The sequence below is a fragment of the Oncorhynchus masou genome, chromosome 11 (assembly GCF_036934945.1).
Source record: "Oncorhynchus masou masou isolate Uvic2021 chromosome 11, UVic_Omas_1.1, whole genome shotgun sequence".
NCBI classification, from domain to species: domain Eukaryota; kingdom Metazoa; phylum Chordata; class Actinopteri; order Salmoniformes; family Salmonidae; genus Oncorhynchus; species Oncorhynchus masou.
Genome location: NC_088222.1, coordinates 13,201,225 through 13,223,552, shown reverse-complemented (window position 1 = coordinate 13,223,552; position 22,328 = coordinate 13,201,225). Strand labels below are relative to the sequence as shown.

The 22,328-nt window shown below is 44.9% G+C and overlaps 1 protein-coding gene across 1 annotated transcript in view; it reads right to left on the bottom strand.

Annotated features, from left to right (window-relative positions):
- Positions 1-538: 538 nt before the first annotated feature.
- LOC135548139 (dopamine beta-hydroxylase-like) overlaps positions 539-22,328 on the bottom strand; it is a 40,147-nt gene continuing 18,357 nt past the window's right edge. The window contains exons 6-12 of the mRNA XM_064977430.1: positions 20,971-21,137; positions 17,617-17,760; positions 17,019-17,057; positions 16,057-16,116; positions 11,750-11,877; positions 6,933-7,092; positions 539-1,731 (exon numbers count right to left, since the gene is read on the bottom strand). Of these exons, the coding sequence (XP_064833502.1) occupies positions 1,594-1,731; positions 6,933-7,092; positions 11,750-11,877; positions 16,057-16,116; positions 17,019-17,057; positions 17,617-17,760; positions 20,971-21,137 (836 nt within the window). The 3' untranslated portion in view covers positions 539-1,593. The remainder of the gene's footprint in view (positions 1,732-6,932; positions 7,093-11,749; positions 11,878-16,056; positions 16,117-17,018; positions 17,058-17,616; positions 17,761-20,970; positions 21,138-22,328) is intronic.

Sequence of the window (22,328 nt, the reverse complement as noted above, 5' to 3'; positions counted from 1 at the left end):
CAAAACTATAGATTGTTAACAAGAAATGTGTGGAGTGGTTGAAAAATGAGTTTTAAAGTGTATGTATACTTCCTACTTCAACTGTATGTGCTGATGTAAAAAGGACTTTACAAATACTTTATTTATTTTATTTAACCTTTATTTAACTAGGCAAATCAGTTAAGAATACATTCTTATTTACAATGGGGGCCTGGGATTAAAAATAATACTAATAATAAATACAATATAATATAGGACAAAATACACATCACAACAAGAGAGACAACATAGCAAGGCAGCAAGAGTAGAGAATCTAGACCAGCTGTCTGGTATCATAGTCACTTGGCACGGTAACAACAGCAGATCAACTAATCTGATGGTTTATCCTTGTATGTTTTTCCGAGCAATCAAGCTTCGGAGGTGAATGTAATCTCCTGTTAGTAGCATTTTAAGACATCCATCGCTAACCTGCAGGAGGTTAAGTTCTGCCTCATCATTGCAAAGGAGGTTAAGTTTTGCCTGTTCATTGCAATCAAGCCTCAGAGGTGTTGATTTAACCATGTTTGTGTGTGCTCTCTCTCTCTCTCTCTCTCTCTCTCTCTCTCTCTCTCTCTCTCTCTATCGCTCTCTCTCTCTATCGCTCTCTCTCTCTCCCTCTCCCGCATACCTCAAGTTGCACTTTGACCCCTCAAACAACTGCGTGAAGGACATTTAACCTGCCGACCACCTTATCCTGGAGAGATATATACGGTTATGAAAACGTCACGCCAGGGTAAGTCTACACAAAACACAGCCCTTATTTCAACTATTTCTAAAATCCCCCATGGAAAAAAATCTATGGTGGAAAAACGATTGGAACCATTTCTCTATTTGACCGCTAGTTTTAATGGATATTATGACTCTTACTATGGCACTCTATATGTGAGCATGTTATATGATCCCATTGGTTTCATTTAGCTGTTGTGTTCATATTCGTGTTGTATACTGCGCTATGTTAATTGTAGAACTGAATACCCAGGGTTTTCTTCTTGCTGAATTGGAGTCAATGATAATGAATTAACGAAAGATCATTACTTGCCTGTATAAAACAAAAAGTAGAACTGCTTGCCTGTGAATTCTTCAATACACTTTATTGATTCATTTCAAATGCAATGCAGGAATTCTTTCTTTGGGACAGACAATAATGTTATTTGTTACGCATGGGACGAGAACTAGGCTTAATCTGTCTCTGGGAAACTGGTCCTATATGTCCAAATCAATTGAGTGACAGGTTTAGAAGACTTTAACATGTATCATTGATATGCAGTTCTTGATGTCAATGATTAACACACAGCTTAAAATGATAAACCACGACGACCAGTAAAATCAAGCTTCATATTTATCCACCAGTATCTTCACCCAACAATGTGACAATGTTTTCAGATTCATTGGACAAAACATATCTGGTGAGAGATGTTGGAGTATGTTGTCGTAATTCACTGTGTAATAATACTGCAATGTGATGATGACAGAGCTGATATCATGCTAGTCCTTGTGTTGTTGATGTGGTGGAGGTGAAGTAGATCACCAGAGAGAGAAAGAAGGGGGTTGATATTCATACAGAGGAGAGGTGCATCAGACCTCCTCCCCCCTGTCAGGCTGCACCACGGTGGGCTCACTGCTCTGGGAGGGCAGCTTGCCCCCCTCACACGGGTAGCGGGGCCTCTGGAGCTGTGATGTCACAACAGGAAGCTCCTGCCTTTCCCAGTCGCCCTGGCACAACAAAAAAACACAGAAGCAGTCAGGCAAGTTGGGTGGGGTGTGTGTGTGTGTGTGTGTGTGTGTGTGTGTGTGTGTGTGTGTGTGTGTGTGTGTGTGTGTGTGTGTGTGTGTGTGTGTGTGTGTGTGTGTGTGTACTGTGAAGACCTTAAATGTACTGTGAACTTTTGACTCGTTTTGTGTGATGGTTAAGCGTACATTTGAACTGCGTGTTTGATCATGTGTGGTGGAATGTGTTTCTGTGCAGTGTTTCTCTATGAGAATATGCTCTATACGGTAGTGTTAGTCTCCAGTCACCAGGTCTCTATACGATAGTGTTAGTCTCCAGTCATCAGGTCTCTATACGGTAGAGTTAGTCTCTAGTCACCAGGTCCCTATACGGTAGAGTTAGTCACCAGGTCTCTATACGGTAGTGTTAGTCTCCAGTCACCAGGTCTCAATACGGTAATGTTAGTCTCCAGTCACCAGGTCTCTATACGGTAGAGTTGGTCTCCAGTCACCAGGTCTCCAGTCACCAGGTCTCTATACGGTAGAGTTAGTCTCTAGTCACCAGGTCCCTATACGGTAGAGTTAGTCTCCAGTCACCAGGTCTCTATATGGTAGAGTTAGTCTCCAGTCACCAGGTCTCCAGTCACCAGGTCTCTATACGGTATAGTTAGTCTCCAGTCACCAGGTCTCTATACGGTAGAGTTAGTCTCCAGTCACCAGGTCTCTATACGGTAGAGTTAGTCTCCAGTCACCAGGTCTCTATACGGTAGAGCTCCCGAGTGGCACAGCGGTCTAAGGCACTGCATCTCAGTGCAAAAGGTGTCACTACAGTCCCTGGTTTAAATCCAGACTGTGATTGGGAATCCCATAGGGCAGCGCACAATTGGCCCAGTGTCGTCTGGGTTTGGCTGGGGTAGGCCGTCATTGTAAATAAGAATGTGTTCTTAACTGCCTAGTTAAATAAAGGTTAAATAAATAAATAAAATAGAGTTAGTCTCCAGTCATCAGATGATTGGCTGGCATATGGCCCTCTGAACACAGGGACCTGGTTGGCAGGTCAGCACAAGTCAGTCAAAGATCAATGGCCGCAGGTGGGGATACCATGGTAAATGAAACACTCACTAAATGCCTCCCTCACCTTCCACTATCCTTGTCTGTTACTGTCCCAGCAGCCATCAGCCAGTCCAGTCAGCCGCATACACACCTCTCCAGCCAGCTCTCACCCAGACTACTGCTGAATGATTTCAGACCGACAGCGATGGGTGAGGAGGGTTGTTGTTATGGTGGTGCTCATATACGGTATCAGGGCCAGTCTGAGAGCAGAGTAGCAGTAAACTGTTACCGTAAATGATCAGAACAGACTGCACCCTGCAATCTATACTCCCATTTCGTTTAATGGTGACGCAGCATGCGCTGCTCAAACTCTTTTTAAAATGTTATGAATATCGTTTTGGATTTCCAGCAGCAGCTCGGAGTATTTATGTACCGGTATTGTACTAGACAGTCCTGTACTATACTCACAGGGAAGAGCTTGGTGAAGGGCTGGTAACAGGCCATGGAGATGGGATAGGTGTTGTAGAGAGAGTTCAGCACTTCTCCACTGTCCTGTACTATACATAACTATACTCTACTATAGTATTCATAACTATACTCTACTGTACTATACATAACTATACTCTACTGTAGTATACATAACTATACTCCACTATAGTATACATAACTATACTCTACTGTAGTATTCATAACTATACTCTACTATAGTATTCATAACTATACTCTACTGTACTATACATAACTATACTCTACTATAGTATACATAACTATACTCTACTGTAGTATTCATAACTATACTCTACTATAGTATACATAACTATACTCTACTGTAGTATTCATAACTATACTCTACTATAGTATACATAACTATACTCTACTATAGTATTCATAACTATACTCTACTGTACTATACATAACTATACTCTACTGTAGTATTCACAACTATACTCTACTATAGTATACATAACTATACTCTACTGTACTATACATAACTATACTCTACTGTAGTATTAATAACTATACGTTACTGTACTATACATAGCTATACTCTACTATACTATACATAACTATACTCTACTATAGTATACATAACTATACTCTACTGTACTATACATAACTATACTCCACTATAGTATACATAACTATACTCTACTGTACTATACATAACTATACATAGCTATACTCTACTATACTATACATAACTATACTCTACTATAGTATACATAACTATACTCTACTATAGTATACATAACTATACTCTACTGTACTATACATAACTATACTCCACTATAGTATACATAACTATACTCTACTGTACTATGCATAACTATACTCTACTATAGTATTCATAACTATACTCTACTATACTATACATAACTATACTCTACTATAGTATACATAACTATACTCTACTATGGTATTCATAACTATACTCTACTATAGTATTCATAACTATACTCTACTGGACTATACATAACTATACTCTACTATAGCATACATAAATATACTATACTATACATAACTATACTCTACTATAGTATACATAACTATACTCTACTATAGTATTCATAACTATACTCTACTGGACTATACATAACTATACTCTACTATAGCATACAAAAATATACTCTACTATAGTATGCATAACTATACTTTACTGTACTGTCCTGTACTATACATAACTATACTCTTCTGTACTATACATAACTATACTCTTCTGTACTATACATAACTATACTCTACTATAGTATGCATAACTATACTCTACTGTACTATACATAACTATACTCTACTGTACTGTCCTGTACTATACATATCTATACTCTACTGTACTATACATACCTATACTCTACTGTACTGTCCTGTACATAACTGTACTCTACTGTCATGTGCTATACTATAACTGTACTATACTATCCTGTACTATAACTGTACTCTACTGTCCTGTACCATAACTCCCCTCTATTGTCCTTTACTATATTGTAAATATACTCTACTGTACTGTCCTGTACTATACTCTACTGCACTGTCATGTACGATACTATAACTATACTGTACAGGTCTTGTAATATACTACACCTGTACTCTACTGTACTATACTATAACTGTACTCTACTGTACTCTACTGCCCTGTAATATACAATCAAATCTGAAGCCATATAATTATACGAAATTGATTAGAATCATAAAATTATAATCAATTATGTGTGTAGTTTTAGTCATGATGTGTGTAGTTCAACTCAGAATTAGGGTAAAACAATATAACTGTAACAATGTCTATTATAGTATCTAAAAACAGACTGTCTGAGCAAGTTTCGGTGCCGACCTTGGCTGGGGGCCACTGAGAGTACCTCCCAGGGTCTCCCTATCTTGAGGGAGGACGGGGAGTGTTCATCACGGACTCCCCTAATCTTTATCGGCTGGGTAGCAGGACAGTATGTGCGTAGGATGCCTAATGTTTGTTTGTGAAAGTATGTGCGTAAGAAGCCAGTATAAAATGAATGGTTTTGTACAACTAACAAGCTCTCTCGTGAATAAACCTTATTGACTATTTTAGCTGGGCCTCCGTCTGTTTCATTTCCACCAGTATCTTACAAATCCTGGTTAGTAGACTGAGTAGTTAATTGAATTGGTTTATGAATATCGAGAACATAATTGTCATAACAGGAATACAGCTCATTCAATGCTGTCTTAGTGCCAGCCTCTGACTGTGATGGTATGTAAAACAGCTACGAAAAATACAGATGAAAACTCTCTCGGTGGATAGTGTGGTCTACAGCTTATCATGAGATACTCTACCTCAGGCGAGCAATAGCTCGTGACTTCCTTAGATATCGTGCACCAGCTGTTATTTACAAAAATACATAGTCCGCCGCCCCTTGTATTACCAAATGCAGCTGTTCGAGCCTGCCGGTGCAGCGTATAACCAACCGGCTGTATGTTGATGGTGTTGTCGTTCCGCCACGACTCAGTGAAGCATAAGATATTACAGTTTTTAATGTCCCGTTGGTAGTTTAATCTTCCGTGTAGGTCATCTATTTAATTCTCCAAAGATTGCACGTATGCTATCAGAATGGAAGGAAGTGGGGTTTTATTCGATCACCTACGAATTCTCATAAGGCCTTTTTCTCCGCCTCGTCTTTACGTAAATCACAGGGATCTGGGCCTGTTCCTGAGAAAGCAGTATATAGTTCGCGTCGGGCTCCTAAGACTCATGAATAGAAATAAAGGATTCTGACAGTCCGTGGTGAGTAATCTCAGTCCTGATGTCCAGAAGTTATTTTCGGGTCATAAAAGCTGGTTGTGGCAACATTATGTACAAAATAAGTGCAAAAATAAGTTACAAACAACGCAAATAAAAAAATAAAAAAATACAATCGGTTGGAGACCCTTAAAACGACTGCCTTCTTCTCCGGAACCATATTTAGAATATTTACTATAACTGTACTCTACTTTCCTGTACTACACTATAACCGTACTCTCCTGTCCTGTCCTATACTATAACCGTACTCTACTGTCCTGTCATATACTATAACTCTACTCTACTGTCCTGTACTACACTATAACCGTCCTCTACTGTCCTGTCCTATACTATAACCGTACTCTACTGTCCTGTACTACACTATAACCGTACTCTACTGTCCTGTTCTATACTATAACTCTACTCTACTGTCCTGTACTACACTATAACCGTACTCTCCTGTCCTGTCCTATACTATAACCGTACTCTACTGTCCTGTCATATACTATAACTCTACTCTACTGTCCTGTACTACACTATAACCGTACTCTACTGTCCTGTCCTATACTATAACCGTACTCTACTGTCCTGTCCTATACTATAACCGTACTCTACTGTCCTGTCCTATACTATAACCGTACTCTACTGTCCTGTCCTATACTATAACCGTACTCTACTGTCCTGTCCTATACTATAACCGTACTCTACTGTCCTGTCCTATACTATAACCGTACTCTACTGCCCTGTCCTATACTATAACCATACTCTACTGTCCTGTACTACACTATAACCGTACTCTACTGTCCTGTACTACACTATAACCGTACTCTACTGCCCTGTCCTATACTATAACCGTACTCTACTGTCCTGTCCTATACTATAACCGTACTCTACTGTCCTGTACTATACTCACAGGGAAGAGCTTGGCAGAGGACTGGTTACAGGCCATGGAAATGGGAGCGGTGTTGTAGAGAGAGTTCAGCACCTCTCCACTGAAGGAGTCCCAGGACAAAGAGGAGAACTGGTCCGTCACACTGGTCTGACCACAGCTACACGCATCACCACCCTGGAACCTGAGAGGAGGAGAGGGGAGGGGGAGGGGGAGGTAGGGGGGGAGAGGGAAGGGGAGAAAGAGGGAAAGAGGGGGAGGATGAGATGACAGTGAAGGAGAGTGAAGTAGGGAGATTGGGGGAATAAGAGGGGGAGGAGGAGAGGACAGTGAAGGAGGGTGAGATAGGGGGGAGGGAGGGAGGGAGGGAGGGAGGGAGGGAGGGAGGGAGGGAGGGAGGGAGGGAGGGAGGGAGGGAGGGAGGGAGGGAGGGAGGGAGGGAGGGAGGGAGGGAGGGAGGGAGGGAGGACAGTGAAGGAGGATTGGTAGGGGAGGAGGGAGCAGGGTGGAGGATGAGAGGACAGTGAAGGAGGATTGGTAGGGGGAGGAGGGAGCAGGGTGGAGGATGAGAGGACAGTGAAGGAGGATTGGTAGGGGGAAGGAGGGAGCAGGGTGGAGGATGAGAGGACAGTGAAGGAGGATTGGTAGGGGAGGAGGGAGCAGGGTGGAGGATGAGAGGACAGTGAAGGAGGATTGGTAGGGGAAAGGAGGGAGCAGGGTGGAGGATGAGAGGACAGTGAAGGAGGATTGGTAGGGGAGGAGGGAGCAGGGTGGAGGATGAGAGGACAGTGAAGGAGGATTGGTAGGGGGAGGAGGGAGCAGGTTGGAGGATGAGAGGACAGTGAAGGAGGATTGGTAGGGGGAAGGAGGGAGCAGGGTGGAGGATGAGAGGACAGTGAAGGAGGATTGGTAGGGGGGAGGAGGGAGCAGGGTGGAGGATGAGAGGACAGTGAAGGAGGATTGGTAGGGGGGAGGAGGGAGCAGGGTGGAGGATGAGAGGACAGTGAAGGAGGATTGGTAGGGGGAAGGAGGGAGCAGGGTGGAGGATGAGAGGACAGTGAAGGAGGATTGGTAGGGGGGAGGATGAGAGGACAGTGAAGGAGGGTGAGGGAGGATGAGACATTGAATGTCCAAGCATGGTCATGCTCATGTTAGTACTCCCTCATAGACAGAGCTTGTTGTAAAAACAAATAAGAAGCATACGGAGAACCAGGTTTATGTGAATGAATATGGAGTGGGAGGTAGATCATCTATGAAAGAACTGGAATCTATCAAATACCATTACCTGCATCCTTTCTAATCCCCTTTTATACTGTGCCTTCAGAAAGTATTCAGACCCCTTAACTTTTTCCTCATTTTATTATGTTACAGCCTTATTCTAAAATTGATTAAATACAAAATCCTCAGCAATCTACACACAATACCCCATAATGACAAAGCAAAAACAGGTGTTTAGATTTTCTGCAAATCTATTAAAAATAAAAAACAGAGCTGGGTATCCGGCCAAACTGAGGAATCAGGGGAGAAGCGTCTTGGTCGGGGAGGTGACCAAGAACCTGATGGTCACTCTGTCAGAGCTCTAGAGTTCCTCTGTGGGATGGGAGAACATTCAAGAAGAAAAGCCATCTCTGCAGCACTTGACCAATCAGGCCTTTATGGTAATGTGGCCAGACGGAAGCCACTCCTCAGTAAACGGCACATGACAGCCCGCTTGGAGTTTTCCAAAAGGCACGTAAAGACTATCAGACCATGAGAAACAAGATTCTCTGGTCTGATGAAACCAAGATTTAACTCTTTGGCTTGAATGCCAAGCGTCACGTCTGGAGGAAACCTGGAACCATCCCTACGGTGAAGCATGGTGGTGGCAGCATCATGTCTGGAGGAAACCTGGAACCATCCCTACGGTGAAGCATGGTGGTGGCAGCATCACGTCTGGAGGAAACCTGGAACCATCCCTACGGTGAAGCATGGTTGTGGCAGCATCATGCTATGATGCTATGGGGATGTTTTTCAGGGGCAGGGACACTAGTCAGGATCGAGGGAAAGATGAACGGAGCAAATTACAGAGAGATCCTTGTTGAAAATCTACTTCAGAGCTCGGTTCACGTTTCAACAGGACAACGACCCTAAGCACACAGCCAAGACAATGCAGGAGTACATGTAAGGGATTACCAAAAAAACGGTAACTGTAATCCGTTACATTACCAGAAACATTTATTGGATCAGATTACCGATACTTTTGAAGAACTCGTCTGAGAACTGGCTTTTTCTTTGCAGCATCCCGGAGTCGCCACTTCAACGTTGACAGGGCCTTCATCAAACACATTGAGACTGAAGTTTTGCAGGTAGTATTTAATGAAGCTGCCAGTTGAGGACTTGTGAGGCGTCTTGTTTCTCTAACTAGACACTCTAATGTACTTGTCCTCTTGCTCAGGTTGTGCACCGGGCCCTCCCACTCCTCTTTCTATTCTGGTTAGAGCCAGTTTGTGCTGTTCTGTGAAGGGAGTCGTACACAGCGATGTATGAGATCTTCAGTTTCTTGGCAATTTCTCGCATGGAATAGCCTTCATATCTCAGAACAAGAATAGACTGACAAGTTTCAGAAGAAAGTTCTTTGTTTCTTGCCATTTTGAGCCTGTAATCGAACCCACAAATGCTGATGCTCCAGATACTCAACTAGTCTAAAGAAGGCCAGTTGTATTGCTTCTGTAATCAGAACAACAGTTTCCAGCTGTGCTAACATAATTGGTAAAGGGTTTTCTAATGATCAATTAGCCTTTTAAAATGATACACTTGGATTAGCTAACACAACGTGCCATTGGAACACAGGAGAGGTTTCTGATAATGGACCTCTGTACACCTATGTAGATATTCCATAGGAAATCAGACTTTTCCAGCTACAATAGTCATTTACAACATAAACAATGTCTTCACTTGTATTTTAGATCAATTTGATGTTATTTAATTGGACAAAAACATTTGCTTTTCTTCCAAAAACCAGGTCTAAGTGACCCCAAACTTTTGAAAGGTAGTGTATAACCACTGATTCTTGAAGAATATAACTTAAATGCCTCATGAGCTTAGTTCAATTGACACATTCCATGAGAACCCGAAATATAAGCTTGTTTGTATGCAATGTTTATAAGTATTGTAAATAACACGGTTAAAACAATAATGTTGATATCATGGATGGCCAGTCCTTGCATCCATAGCTCTGTCTATTAACCTCAGAGTGGTTACATTTCTCCAGGCCCATCCCTCAGCTTTTTACCAAAATAGAGGCGGGTCAACCGTTTTGTTATTGTTTCATCTGTGAATTTCCACTTTAAACAGCTGCATATTATCAATATATCAAAGTGTCACCAACAAAAAGGTAAACAATAGGCCTTTAACAAATACAGAATATGACATTCATTTTTCACATGCAAATAGCAGTTTACAGTAGTGCTCAAAGCATGCCGTTCCATGAGCGCAAAATCATAAAGTTTATATCCTAATTGTACTGGATTCCAATTATATTGGCCAATCAACCAATCACTCTAATCTTAATTCCAACCCTCAGATGTCCACAGACTAACCAATCTTTACCCATTTACTCTTTCCTTTTGCAATACATCCCTCTATTTTACTGGGATGTCTTACGAGGGTCACGAAACTCTCTATTCCGTACCATTTCTATTGAGATTTCCCTGAAAATACATACTTTACCTAAGAGTATAATCATATTTCCTTTTGATTGTGGATTTTCAGATCTCCTAACAATACTGTTTGTAGGTCCATCTGAACACAGATATTATGACTTCATAACCACCGAAGGACAGTACCAAGAGAAATTATCCATTTATTCTGTTTCCTCGTGGCAGTCTGCACAGTCTGACTGTTCAATGCCCCATGTATAGATGTTTTTATTGTTTTGTGACGATAATTTATTAATTTTGTTTAAATTGAATAGTACGGATTGATGCGTACAGGGTAGCCTAGTGGTTAGAGTGTTGGACTAGCAACCGGGACGTTGTAAGTTCAAACCCCTGAGCTGAAAAAAATAAGAATATGTTCTTAACTGATTTGCCTAGTTAAATAAAGGAAAAAAAACATTGCTGTTTCTGTATATCAGTTCATAAACACAATGCCATGGTATTGGGACATCACAAATCTATTCCCAAACTCTTTGAGTTTTATGTGACATAGTTGTCACACCTCTCGACCTTGTGTTGGTGATTGTTTTATATAAGGAATGGAATGAGCAGTTTTCTTCTGCTGGTTCGTGTGAAGTCTGTGTGAGTGGATTTCATCTGCTGAACAATAACAGCTGTTTGATGAGGAGAATATTGATTGTTCTCCAGAGATTGATTTTCTAATGGTAGCTGAGTCAGCAAAAAACGGAAATGAAGATGCAGTGTGTGTTTGGTTAAAGATGACAGCTAGCTCTTCTTAATAAAGAGGATGGGTGTTACCTAGAAATGAAGCTATCCTGTGCGTGTGTTACCTGCCGATGAAGCTACAGTACTGTGTGTGTGTGTGTGTGTGTGTGTGTGTGTGTGTGTGTGTGTGTGTGTGTGTGTGTGTGTGTGTGTGTGTGTGTGTGTGTGTGTGTGTGTGTGTGTGTGTGTGTGTGTGTGTGTGTGTGTGTGTGTGCGCACGTGCCCGCCCACTCCCCCAAGTTGGTGTGCCCATCACAGGAGGTTGGTGGCACCTTAATTGGGGAGGACGGGCTCATGGCTGGAGCAGAATTAGTGGAATGGTATCCAACACATACCATTTCATTCACTCCGTTCCAGACATTATTATGAGCCGTCATCCCCTTCACCAGCCTTCTGTGGTGCTCATGTACTGTATATTACCTGTTGATGAAGCTGAAGTACTTCTGCAGGTATCCAGGGTCAATGTTACTCTTACAGAGTTCTAGTTGAGTTCTGGGGTAGTAGTGTACATAGTTCACACACATCTCCTCCATGATCCCAAAGCCTCCCTGGATAAAATGAGGAGCGAGAGACAGAGCGAAAGATAGGGAGAGAGGGGGAAACAGGGGGAGAGAAAGACAGGGAGAGAGAGGGAGGGAGGGAGAGGAAGGGAGAGAGAGACAGAGAGAGAGAGAGAGAGAGGGAGGAGTCAGGTTCCTGGGTTTAGCTCCATGCCTTCATCATAACCCCAGAAACAGCTATCTCAGGCATCACTGAGGACAGTGTGTGAGTTTAAAAAAACATACTTACCCCAGGATACTTCATCTGCTGACTATCATTCCTTACCCCAGTGTACTTCAACTGCTGACTATCATTCCTTACCCCAGTGTACTTCAACTGCTGACTATCATTCCTTACCCCAGTATATACTTCATCTGCTGACTATCATTCCTTACCCCAGTGTACTTCAACTGCTGACTATCATTCCTTACCCCAGTGTACTTCAACTGCTGACTATCATTCCTTACCCCAGTGTACTTCATCTGCTGACTATCATTCCTTACCCCAGGATACTTCATCTGCTGACTATCATTCCTTACCCCAGTGTACTTCAACTGCTGACTATCATTCCTTACCCCAGTGTACTTCAACTGCTGACTATCATTCCTTACCCCAGTGTACTTCAACTGCTGACTATCATTCCTTACCCCAGTGTACTTCAACTGCTGACTATCATTCCTTACCCCAGTGTACTTCATCTGCTGACTATCATTCCTTACCCCAGTGTACTTCATCTGCTGACTATCATTCCTTACCCCAGGATACTTCATCTGCTGACTATCATTCCTTACCCCAGTGTACTTCAACTGCTGACTATCATTCCTTACCCCAGTATATACTTCATCTGCTGACTATCATTCCTTACCCCAGTGTACTTCAACTGCTGACTATCATTCCTTACCCCAGTATACTTCAACTAGTGACTATCATTCCTTACCCCAGTATACTTCAACTAGTGACCATCATTCCTTACCCCAGTATACTTCATCTGCTGACCCCTCCCATACATTCCAGACCCCTCCCCATACATATACATTCCAGACCCCTCCCATACATTCCAGACCCCTCCCCCCATACATATACATTCCAGACCCCTCCCATACAATCCAGACCCTTCCCCTCCCATACATATACATTCCAGTCTCCTCCCATACATTCCAGACCCCTCCCCATACATATACATTCCAGACCCCTCCCATACATTCCAGACCCCTCCCCATACATATACATTCCAGACCCCTCCCATACATTCCAGACCCCTCCCCCCATACATATACATTCCAGACCCCTCCCATACATTACAGACCCTTCCCCTCCCATACATATACATTCCAGACTCCTCCCATACATTCCAGACCCCTCCCCATACATATACATTCCAGACCCCTCCCATACATTCCAGACCCCTCCCCATACATATACATTCCAGACCCCTCCCATACATTCCAGACCCCTCCCCCCATACATATACATTCCAGACCCCTCCCATACAATCCAGACCCTTCCCCTCCCATACATATACATTCCAGACTCCTCCCATACATTCCAGACCCCTCCCCATACATATACATTCCAGACCCCTCCCATACATTCCAGACCCCTCCCCATACATATACATTCCAGACCCCTCCCATACATTGCAGACCCCTCCCCATACATATACATTCCAGACCCCTCCCATACATATACATTCCAGACCCCTCCCCCCATACATATACATTCCAGACCCCTCCCATACATTCCAGACCCCTCCCCCCATACATATACATTCCAGACCCCTCCCATACATTCCAGACCCTTCCCCTCCCATACATATACATTCCAGACCCCTCCCCATACATATACATTCCAGACCCCTCCCATACATTCCAGACCCCTCCCCATACATATACATTCCAGACCCCTCCCCATACATATACATATATATTAAGAATCTCGAATCTAAAATTAAATCTAGAATCGGCTTCCTATTTCACAACAAAATAGCCAAACTGACCATCCTACCGATCCTCGACTTCGGCGATGTCATCTACAAAATAGCCTCCAACACTCTACTCAACAAACTGAATGCAGTTTATCACAGTGCCATCCGTTTTGTCACCAAAGCCCCACCACTGCGACCTGTACGCTCTCATTGGCTGGCTACCGCTTCATACTTGTCGCCAAACCCACTGGCTACAGGTCATCTACAAGTCTCTGCTAGGTAAAGCCCCGCCTTATATCAGCTCACTGGTCACCATAGCAGCACCCACCCGTAGCACGCACTCTAGCAGGTGTATTTCACTGGTCACCCCCAAAGCCAATTCCTCCTTTGGCCGGTCTCCTTCCAGGTCTCTACTGCCAATGACTGGAACAAACTGCAAAAATCTCTGAAGCTGAAGACTCTTACCTCCCTCACTAGCTTTAAGCACCAGCTGTCAGAGCAGCTCACATATCACTGCACCTGTACATAGCTTATCTGTAAATAGCTCATCCAATCTACCTCATCCCCATAATGCATTTATTTATTTATTTTGCTCCTTTGCACCCCAGTATCTCTACTTACACATTCATCCTCTGTACATTCATCCATTCCAGTGTTTAATTGCAATATTGTAATTACTTCGCCACCATGGCCTATTTATTGCCTTACCTCTCTTATCCTACCTCATTTGCACATGCTGTATATAGATTTTTCTACTGTATTATTGATTGTATGTTTGTTTATTCCATGTGTAACTCTGTGTTGTTTTATGTGTCGAACTGCTTTGCTTTATCTTGGCCAGGTCGCAGTTGCAAATGAGAACTTGTTCTCAACTAGCCTACCTGGTTAAATAAAGGTGTTCTCAACTAGCCTACCTGGTTAAATAAAGGTGTTGTCAACTAGCCTACCTGGTTAAATAAAGGTGTTCTCAACTAGCCTACCTGGTTAAATAAAGGTGTTCTCAACTAGCCTACCTGGTTAAATAAAGGTGTTCTCAACTAGCCTACCTGGTTAAATAAAGGTGTTCTCAACTAGCCTACCTGGTTAAATAAAGGTGTTCTCAACTAGCCTACCTGGTTAAATAAAGGTGTTCTCAACTAGCCTACCTGGTTAAATAAAGGTGTTCTCAACTAGCCTACCTGGTTAAATAAAGGTGTTCTCAACTAGCCTACCTGGTTAAATAAAGGTGTTCTCAACTAGCCTACCTGGCTAAATAAAGGTGAAAGAAAAAATAAAAAAAATATTCCAGACTCTTCCCCATACATTCCAGACTCCTCCCCATACATTCCAGACTCCTCCTCATATATTCCAGACTCTTCCCCATACATTCCAGACTCCTCCCCATACATTCCAGACTCCTCCCCATACATTCCAGACTCCTCCCCATATATTCCAGACTCCTCCCCATACATTCCAGTCTCCTCCCCATACATATACATTTCAGACTCCTCCACATACATCCCACTTGAATAGCAAAAGACAGATATCAACAAAGGAAAAATGTATTTACCAAAAAAGACAGCTGTTCATTCAGACCTTGTGGCTCAATGCAATCTGATTGCAGACGATTCAAAGTATCTCTCTCTGTAACAATTTCCTCACTATATTGCAACCTCTGGAGGAAAGAGAAACTTTCTCAATTCCCCAGAATTTCCTCCATGCCCTTATCGTAACCCCAGAAACACTGAGGACAGTGTGTGAGTATGTGTGTTTATATTTGTGTATGTGTCTGTTCGTGCAATTTTACATGCGTGAGAGTGAGTGTGTGTCCCCACTTCTGTCCACTGCTCTCAGCATAAGAGGAGAGGAGGAGAGAGCATCATCATCATCCTCCAGCCCAGAGCCTCCTTCTCACTGTGTCTGACCCCAGATTACTGAGATCTGGGCAGGGCAGTAGAGCCGCTCTGAGCCCTGTCTGTCTGTGGTAGGAGGATATACCCACATTAAACACATTAAGCTGGTTGGCTAAAGTTACTGGATAGATGCTTCGAACACAGCCACTGCTGTGAAGAGCATCGAAACCGTTATGTATCATTATGTATCATGGGTAGATCGTGATTAACTGACTTACTATTCTACAAATAGTATTGAGTTATTTATGAAGGTGATTTGTAGATCAGTCAGTCTAGACTCGCCTTCAAGTGCATGTGTGCATGTTTGCGGTCTGCATAACCATTTGCTATATTTCATGGCTGCACTTGTAGTGAAAACCAAACATACTCACCACTGTAGGCTGGCTCCTGTCCTCTGTGTTGTATGTACACTTTGTCAAGAGGATGTCCCCCTGTTGGACACACACACACTCAAATCAGGCAATGTTCTGCCAATGTTTTACACGTATCTTCCTAGAGGGTAACAACAAGTTACCATGGTTTACAGAATATTTGCATTGTTCCTCTTTATTTTTAAACAGGCAACTTTGCATGTCTGTTGTTCTGCAGCAGAGCAGAGACAGACTGTAGCTGTAGTAGTACTGTGTATCATCTCTGTTGTTCTGCAGAAGAGCAGAGACAGACTGTAGCTGTAGTAGTACTGTGTATCATCTCTGTTGTTCTGCAGAAGAGCAGAGACAGACTGTAGCTGTAGTAGTACTGTGTATCATCTCTGTTGTTCTGCAGCAGAGCAGAGACTGACTGTAGCTGTACTAGTACTGTGTATCATCTCTGTTGTTCTGCAGCAGAGCAGAGACAGACTGTAGCTGTAGTAGTACTGTGTATCATCTCTGTTGTTCTGCAGCAGAGCAGAGACAGACTGTAGCTGCAGTAGTACTGTGTATCATCTCTGTTGTTCTGCAGCAGAGCAGAGACAGACTGTAGCTGTAGTAGTACTGTGTATCATCTCTGTTGTTCTGCAGCAGAGCAGAGACAGACTGTAGCTGTAGTAGTACTGTGTATCATCTCTGTTGTTCTGCAGCAGAGCAGAGACAGACTGTAGCTGTAGTAGTACTGTGTATCATCTCTGTTGTTCTGCAGAAGAGCAGAGACTGACTGTAGCTGTAGTAGTACTGTGTATCATCTCTGTTGTTCTCATCTTGTTTCACCCTCAGTCATCTTCTCTTCCTTCTTTCTCTCACTGCCCCCGTTCCCTTTACTGGATCTTATTCCAGAGACAAAACCCACCGTACTGTGTGGTATCTTATCCCACCTGCTGAGACAGCTGTGACAGTAGAAAGAGGAGCATACTTACAGGCAGCACTGTCACCATCTTCCTCAGCATTCTGATTATCTGGAGGAGGAGACAACAACATTCTCATCGATTGAATTGCTTTCAAAACACAATGATCCAGTGAAAAACATGAGCCAAGAAAAGTTAGTAGAGGTGCTGACTAACGGCGAGTAAACTGTAGGCTATAAAAAAATAATAATAAAGAGATTCGCACTCACTCTATACAGTATAAAGTCCCAGTAATTGAATTGGTAAAACACCAACAATCCACCTTCATCCTGAAGAAGTCACTGTGATGCTGAAACATTGGTAGTGTTTTACCCAATAAATTACTGGCAGCTTGTATATACAGAGTGTAACTCTCTTTATTTATTTTTATAAAACATACTGATCTGGCTGTGATTTCTTGTTTTGATGTTGCTTAAAGTTGTCTTGTATCTAGACTAATCAGAAGATATGAGCTGGATACAAGGAAGAGTGTTGTACAGGCAGGAGGTTAGAAGATACAAGGAAAATAGTTGTAATACATGCAGAGAGAGTCTCAATAGAAAGTCTTACATGAGTTCTGTGTGTGCGTGTGTGTTTGTTGGTGCATACAGTATGTACCCAGAGGTTTTACCTGATAGTGGGTGCTGAAATGCTTATCCTCCTGTACCACCTTCACCTCTCTTCCACCCCTCACCAGGACCGTCCTCACCCCTCTCCCCGCCAAGTGAGTGTGCAGCTGGGACGCAAATATGTTGATCCCCCCTGGAGGAAGGGCCTGGTGGAGGTCATGAGAGGAATTGGACACATTAAGAAAGGTCCATTTGTCACATTCTGACCATAGTTCTGTTATTTTATTCTTTGTTTTATTATGGTCAGTGCGTGAGTTGGGGTGGGCAGTCTATTTTGTTTTTCTATGTTGGTTTTTGTGTTCGGCCTAGTATGGTTCTCAATCAGAGGCAGGTGTCGTTAGTTGTCTCTGATTGAGAATCATACTTAGGTAGCCTGGGTTTCACTTTTGGTTTGTGGGTGTTTGTTTCCATGTGAGTTTGGGCCACACGGTACTGTTTCAGTTTCGTATGTTCACGTCATCGTTTCTTGTTTTGATTCAGTGTTCAGTGCTTTCTTTTATTAAAATCATCATGAACACTTGCCACGCTATGTTTGGTCCGATCCTTCTTTCACCGACGACAACCCTTACAGAAACACCCACCACCAAGAAAGGACTAAGCAGCATGGTAACAGGCAGCAGCAGCAGGAGAGGCAGCTATACCTGGAAAACTGGACTTGGGAGGAAATATTAGATGGCAAGGGACTATGGGCACAGCCGGGAGAATATCGCCGCCCCAAGGCAGAGCTGGAAGCAGCGAAAGCCGAGAGGCGGCATTATGAGGAGCTAGCTCGGCAGCGCGGCTGGAAGCCCGAGACGCAGCACCAAACATTTCTTGGGGGAGGCACACGAGGAGTGTGGAGAAGCCAGGTAGGAGACCTGCGCCAACTTCCTGTGCTTACCGGAGAGAGAGATGGACCGGGCAGGCACCGTGATGTGCGGTGGAGTGTACGGTGTCCCCGGTGTGTGTGCATAGCCCGGTGCGGTACATTCCAGCTCCTCGTATCGGCCGGGCTAGAGTGGGCATCGAGCCAGGTGCCATGAAGCCGGCTCTAAGCATCTGGTCTCCAGTGCGTCTCCTCGGGCTGGGGTACATGGCATCAGCCTTACGCATGGTGTCCCCGGTGCGCCAGCATAGCCCAGTGCGGGCTATTCCACCTCGCTGCACTGGCCTGGTTACGGGGAGCATTCAACCAGGTAAGGTTGGGCAGGCTCGGTGCTCAAGAGCTCCGGTGCACCTACATGGTCCGGTCTATCCGGTGCCACCTCCACGCACCAGCCCTCCGGTGTCAGCCCGGTCTTCTCCCTACAGGTGCTCCCGCCTGTCCAGTGCTGCCAGAGCCTTCCTCCTGCCCAGCGCCGCCAGAGTCTCCCGTCTGTCCTGAGCCAGAGTCTCCCGTCTGTCCTGAGCCGCCAGAGTCTCCCGTCTGTCCTGAGCCGCCAGAGTCTCCCATCTGTCCTGAGCCGCCAGAGTCTCCCGTCTGTCCTGAGCCGCCAGAGTCTCCCGTCTGTCCTGAGCCGCCAGAGTCTCCCGTCTGTCCTGGGCCGCCAGAGTCTCCCGTCTGTCCTGAGCCGCCAGAGTGTCCCGTCTGTCCTGGGCCGCCAGAGTGTCCCGTCTGTCCTGGGCCGCCAGAGTGTCCCGTCTGTCCTGGGCCGCCAGAGTCTCCCGTCTGTCCTGAGCCGCCAGAGTCTCCCATCTGTCCTGAGCCGCCAGAGTCTCCCGTCTGTCCTGAGCCGCCAGAGTCTCCCATCTGTCCTGAGCCGCCAGAGTCTCCCGTCTGTCCTGGGCCGCCAGAGTCTCCCGTCTGTCCTGAGCCGCCAGAGTGTCCCGTCTGTCCTGGGCCGCCAGAGTGTCCCGTCTGTCCTGGGCCGCCAGAGTGTCCCGTCTGTCCTGGGCCGCCAGAGTCTCCCGTCTGTCCTGGGCCGCCAGAGCCGCCAGTCTGTCCTGAGCCGCCAGAGCCGCCAGTCTGTCCTGAGCCGCCAGAGCCGCCAGTCTGTCCTGAGCCGCCAGAGCCGCCAGTCTGTCCTGAGCCGCCAGAGCCGCCAGTCTGTCCTGAGCCGCCAGAGCCGCCGGCCAGCCAGAGCCGCCAGAGCCGTCGGTCAGCCAGGAGCCGCCAGAGCCGTCGGTCAGCCAGGAGCAGCCAGAGCCGTCAGCCAGCCAGGAGCCGTCAGCCAGCCAGGAGTCGCCAGAACCGTCAGCAAGCCAGGAGCTGCCAGAGCTGTCAGTCAGCCAGGAGCCGCCTGAGCCGTCAGTCAGCCAGGAGCCGCCAAAGCCGTCAGTCGGCCAGGCGATGCCAGAATCGCCCTTCACTCTGGAGCTGCCGGACACTCCCGCCTGTCCGGCGCCCCCGGAGTCCCCCGCCTGTCCGGCACTTCCGGAGTCTCCCGCCTATTCGGGACCCATGGCTAGGGTCACCAGTCGGAGGTCTGCGGCGAGGGTCACCGCTTGTAAGAGGCCACGGGGGCGGTTGAAGAGGCGGACAAAAACTGTGGTGAAGTGGGGTCCATGTCCCGCGCCAGAGCCTCCACCGCGGACAGACGCCCACCCAGACCCTCCCCTATAGGTTCAGGTTTTTGCAGCCGGAGTCCGCACCTTTGAGGGGGGGGCACTGTCACGTTCTGAACATAGTTCTGTTATTTTATTCTTTGTTTTAGTATGGTCAGGGCGTGAGTTGGGGTTGGCAGTCTATGTTTGTTTTTCTATGTTGTTTTTTTATGTTCGGCCTAGTATGGTTCTCAATCAGAGGCAGGTGTCGTTAGTTGTCTCTGATTGAGAATCACACTTAGGTAGCCTGGGTTTCACTTTTGGTTTGTGGGTGTTGGTTTCCGTGTGAGTGTTTGGGCCACACGGTATTGTTTCAGTTTTGTATATTCACGTCATCGTTCATTGTTTTGATTCAGTGTTCAGTGCTTTCTTTTATTAAAATCATCATGACCACTTACCACGCTGCGCTTTGGTCCGATCCTTCTTCCACCGACGACAACCCTTACACCATTATGATATTCTAACTCCTGTCAGTTCCATTTGTACTGAGATACTGTACTGTAGTTCTTGCCATGTAAGTAGAAATAGTATCTGATTACAATAAGACAAAGGGGATCATTTATGCTCATGACAAGTATTACAATGCATTACAACCACATCTTAATGCGTTTACCTGGGGGTTTTGAGTAAAATGTTACCAGCAGGGTTACATTGTTATAGAAGGTCCATGAGTGGTTTCAGTCCTGTATCTACAGTAGACATCCCCGAGGGATATTGTAGCCTACCAACAGTCTGTATACACGTTTTCTAAGGATTTATGTTAGAAGGATATTGTACCCACAGTCTGTGTACACGTTTTCTAAGGATTTATGTGCGAAGGATATTGTACTAACAGTTTGTGTACACTTGGACGTGCAGAATCCTGTGAGATGGAAGTTCTGTTCTCTGGGTGGTATGGCCATGACCGGGGTGTAGACCAGCCCAAGCTCCATGATGCCCGCGTCGTACCTCCTTAAGCTGGGGGTGTGGTAGAGACGCACCCCAGAGTTGTCCTTACGACCTGCATGGGGACACAGCACAACCAGAACCTGTCAGAGAGGAGGGGAGACAGGAAGGAGGAGAGGTAGAGGGAGGGACTGAAGGGAGGTAAGTGGGGGATGAAGGGGGTAGAGGGGGAAGGAAAGGGGGGGGGAGGGGAGATAGAAGAGGTGTAGGGAGGGAGGGAAGAGGAGTAGTGGGGGAGGAGATAAAATATGAGAGAAGGATGGTGTTTAGGAAGAAGGTGTAGAGGGAGTGATGGATGACGTAGGGAGGGGAGAGATGAAGACGGGTGTTGAGTAGAAGGAAGATGGAAGAAGCAGGGGGGATATTGGGAGACTATAGAGCAGAGCTAATCAACTGATACTTTTGGTTTTCATTCTCTGCCTCCAATCAGGGAACACCTGGTGGGTGGACTGTTGACAATCAGTGACAGTAATTGATCAATTTACCACCAGGTAGAAAATAAAACGAGCTGTACTACATTGCTGAGGGGTGGTAATTTAATAACCCAGCTTTAAGGTTCTTAGGGGTAGAATAGTATATAACTCTGTGATGGGTAGGTCGTTTTTAAATTTTTAAATGTTTAAATTTATTTTGCCTTTATTTAACCAGGTAGGCTAGTTGAGAACAAGTTATCATTTACAACTGCGCTCTGGCCAAGATAAAGCATAGCAGTGTGAACAGACAGCAACACAGAGTTACACATGGAGTTAACAATAAACAAGTCAATAGCACAGTAGAAAAAAAATTACAACTTTAAAAAAAAGAGTCTATATACATTGTGTGCAAAAGGCATGAGGAGGTAGGCGAATAATTACAATTTAGCAGATTAACACTGGAGTGATAAATGATCAGATGGTCATGTGCAGGTAGAGATACTGGTGTGCAAAAGAGCAGAAAAGTAAATAAATAAAAATAGTATGGGGGTGAGGTAGGTAAATTGGGTGGGCTATTTACCGATAGACTATGTACAGCTGCAGCGATCGGTTAGCTTCTCAGATAGCAGATGTTTAAAGTTGGTGAGGGAGATAAAAGTTTCCAACTTCAACGATTTTTGCAATTTGTTCCAGTCACAGGCAGCAGAGAACTGGAAGGAAAGGCGGCCAAATGAGGTGTTGGCTTTAGGGATGATCAGTGAGATACACCTGCTGGAGCTGAACTGAGATAAGGTGGAGCTTTAGCTAGCATGGACTTGTAGATGACCTGGAGC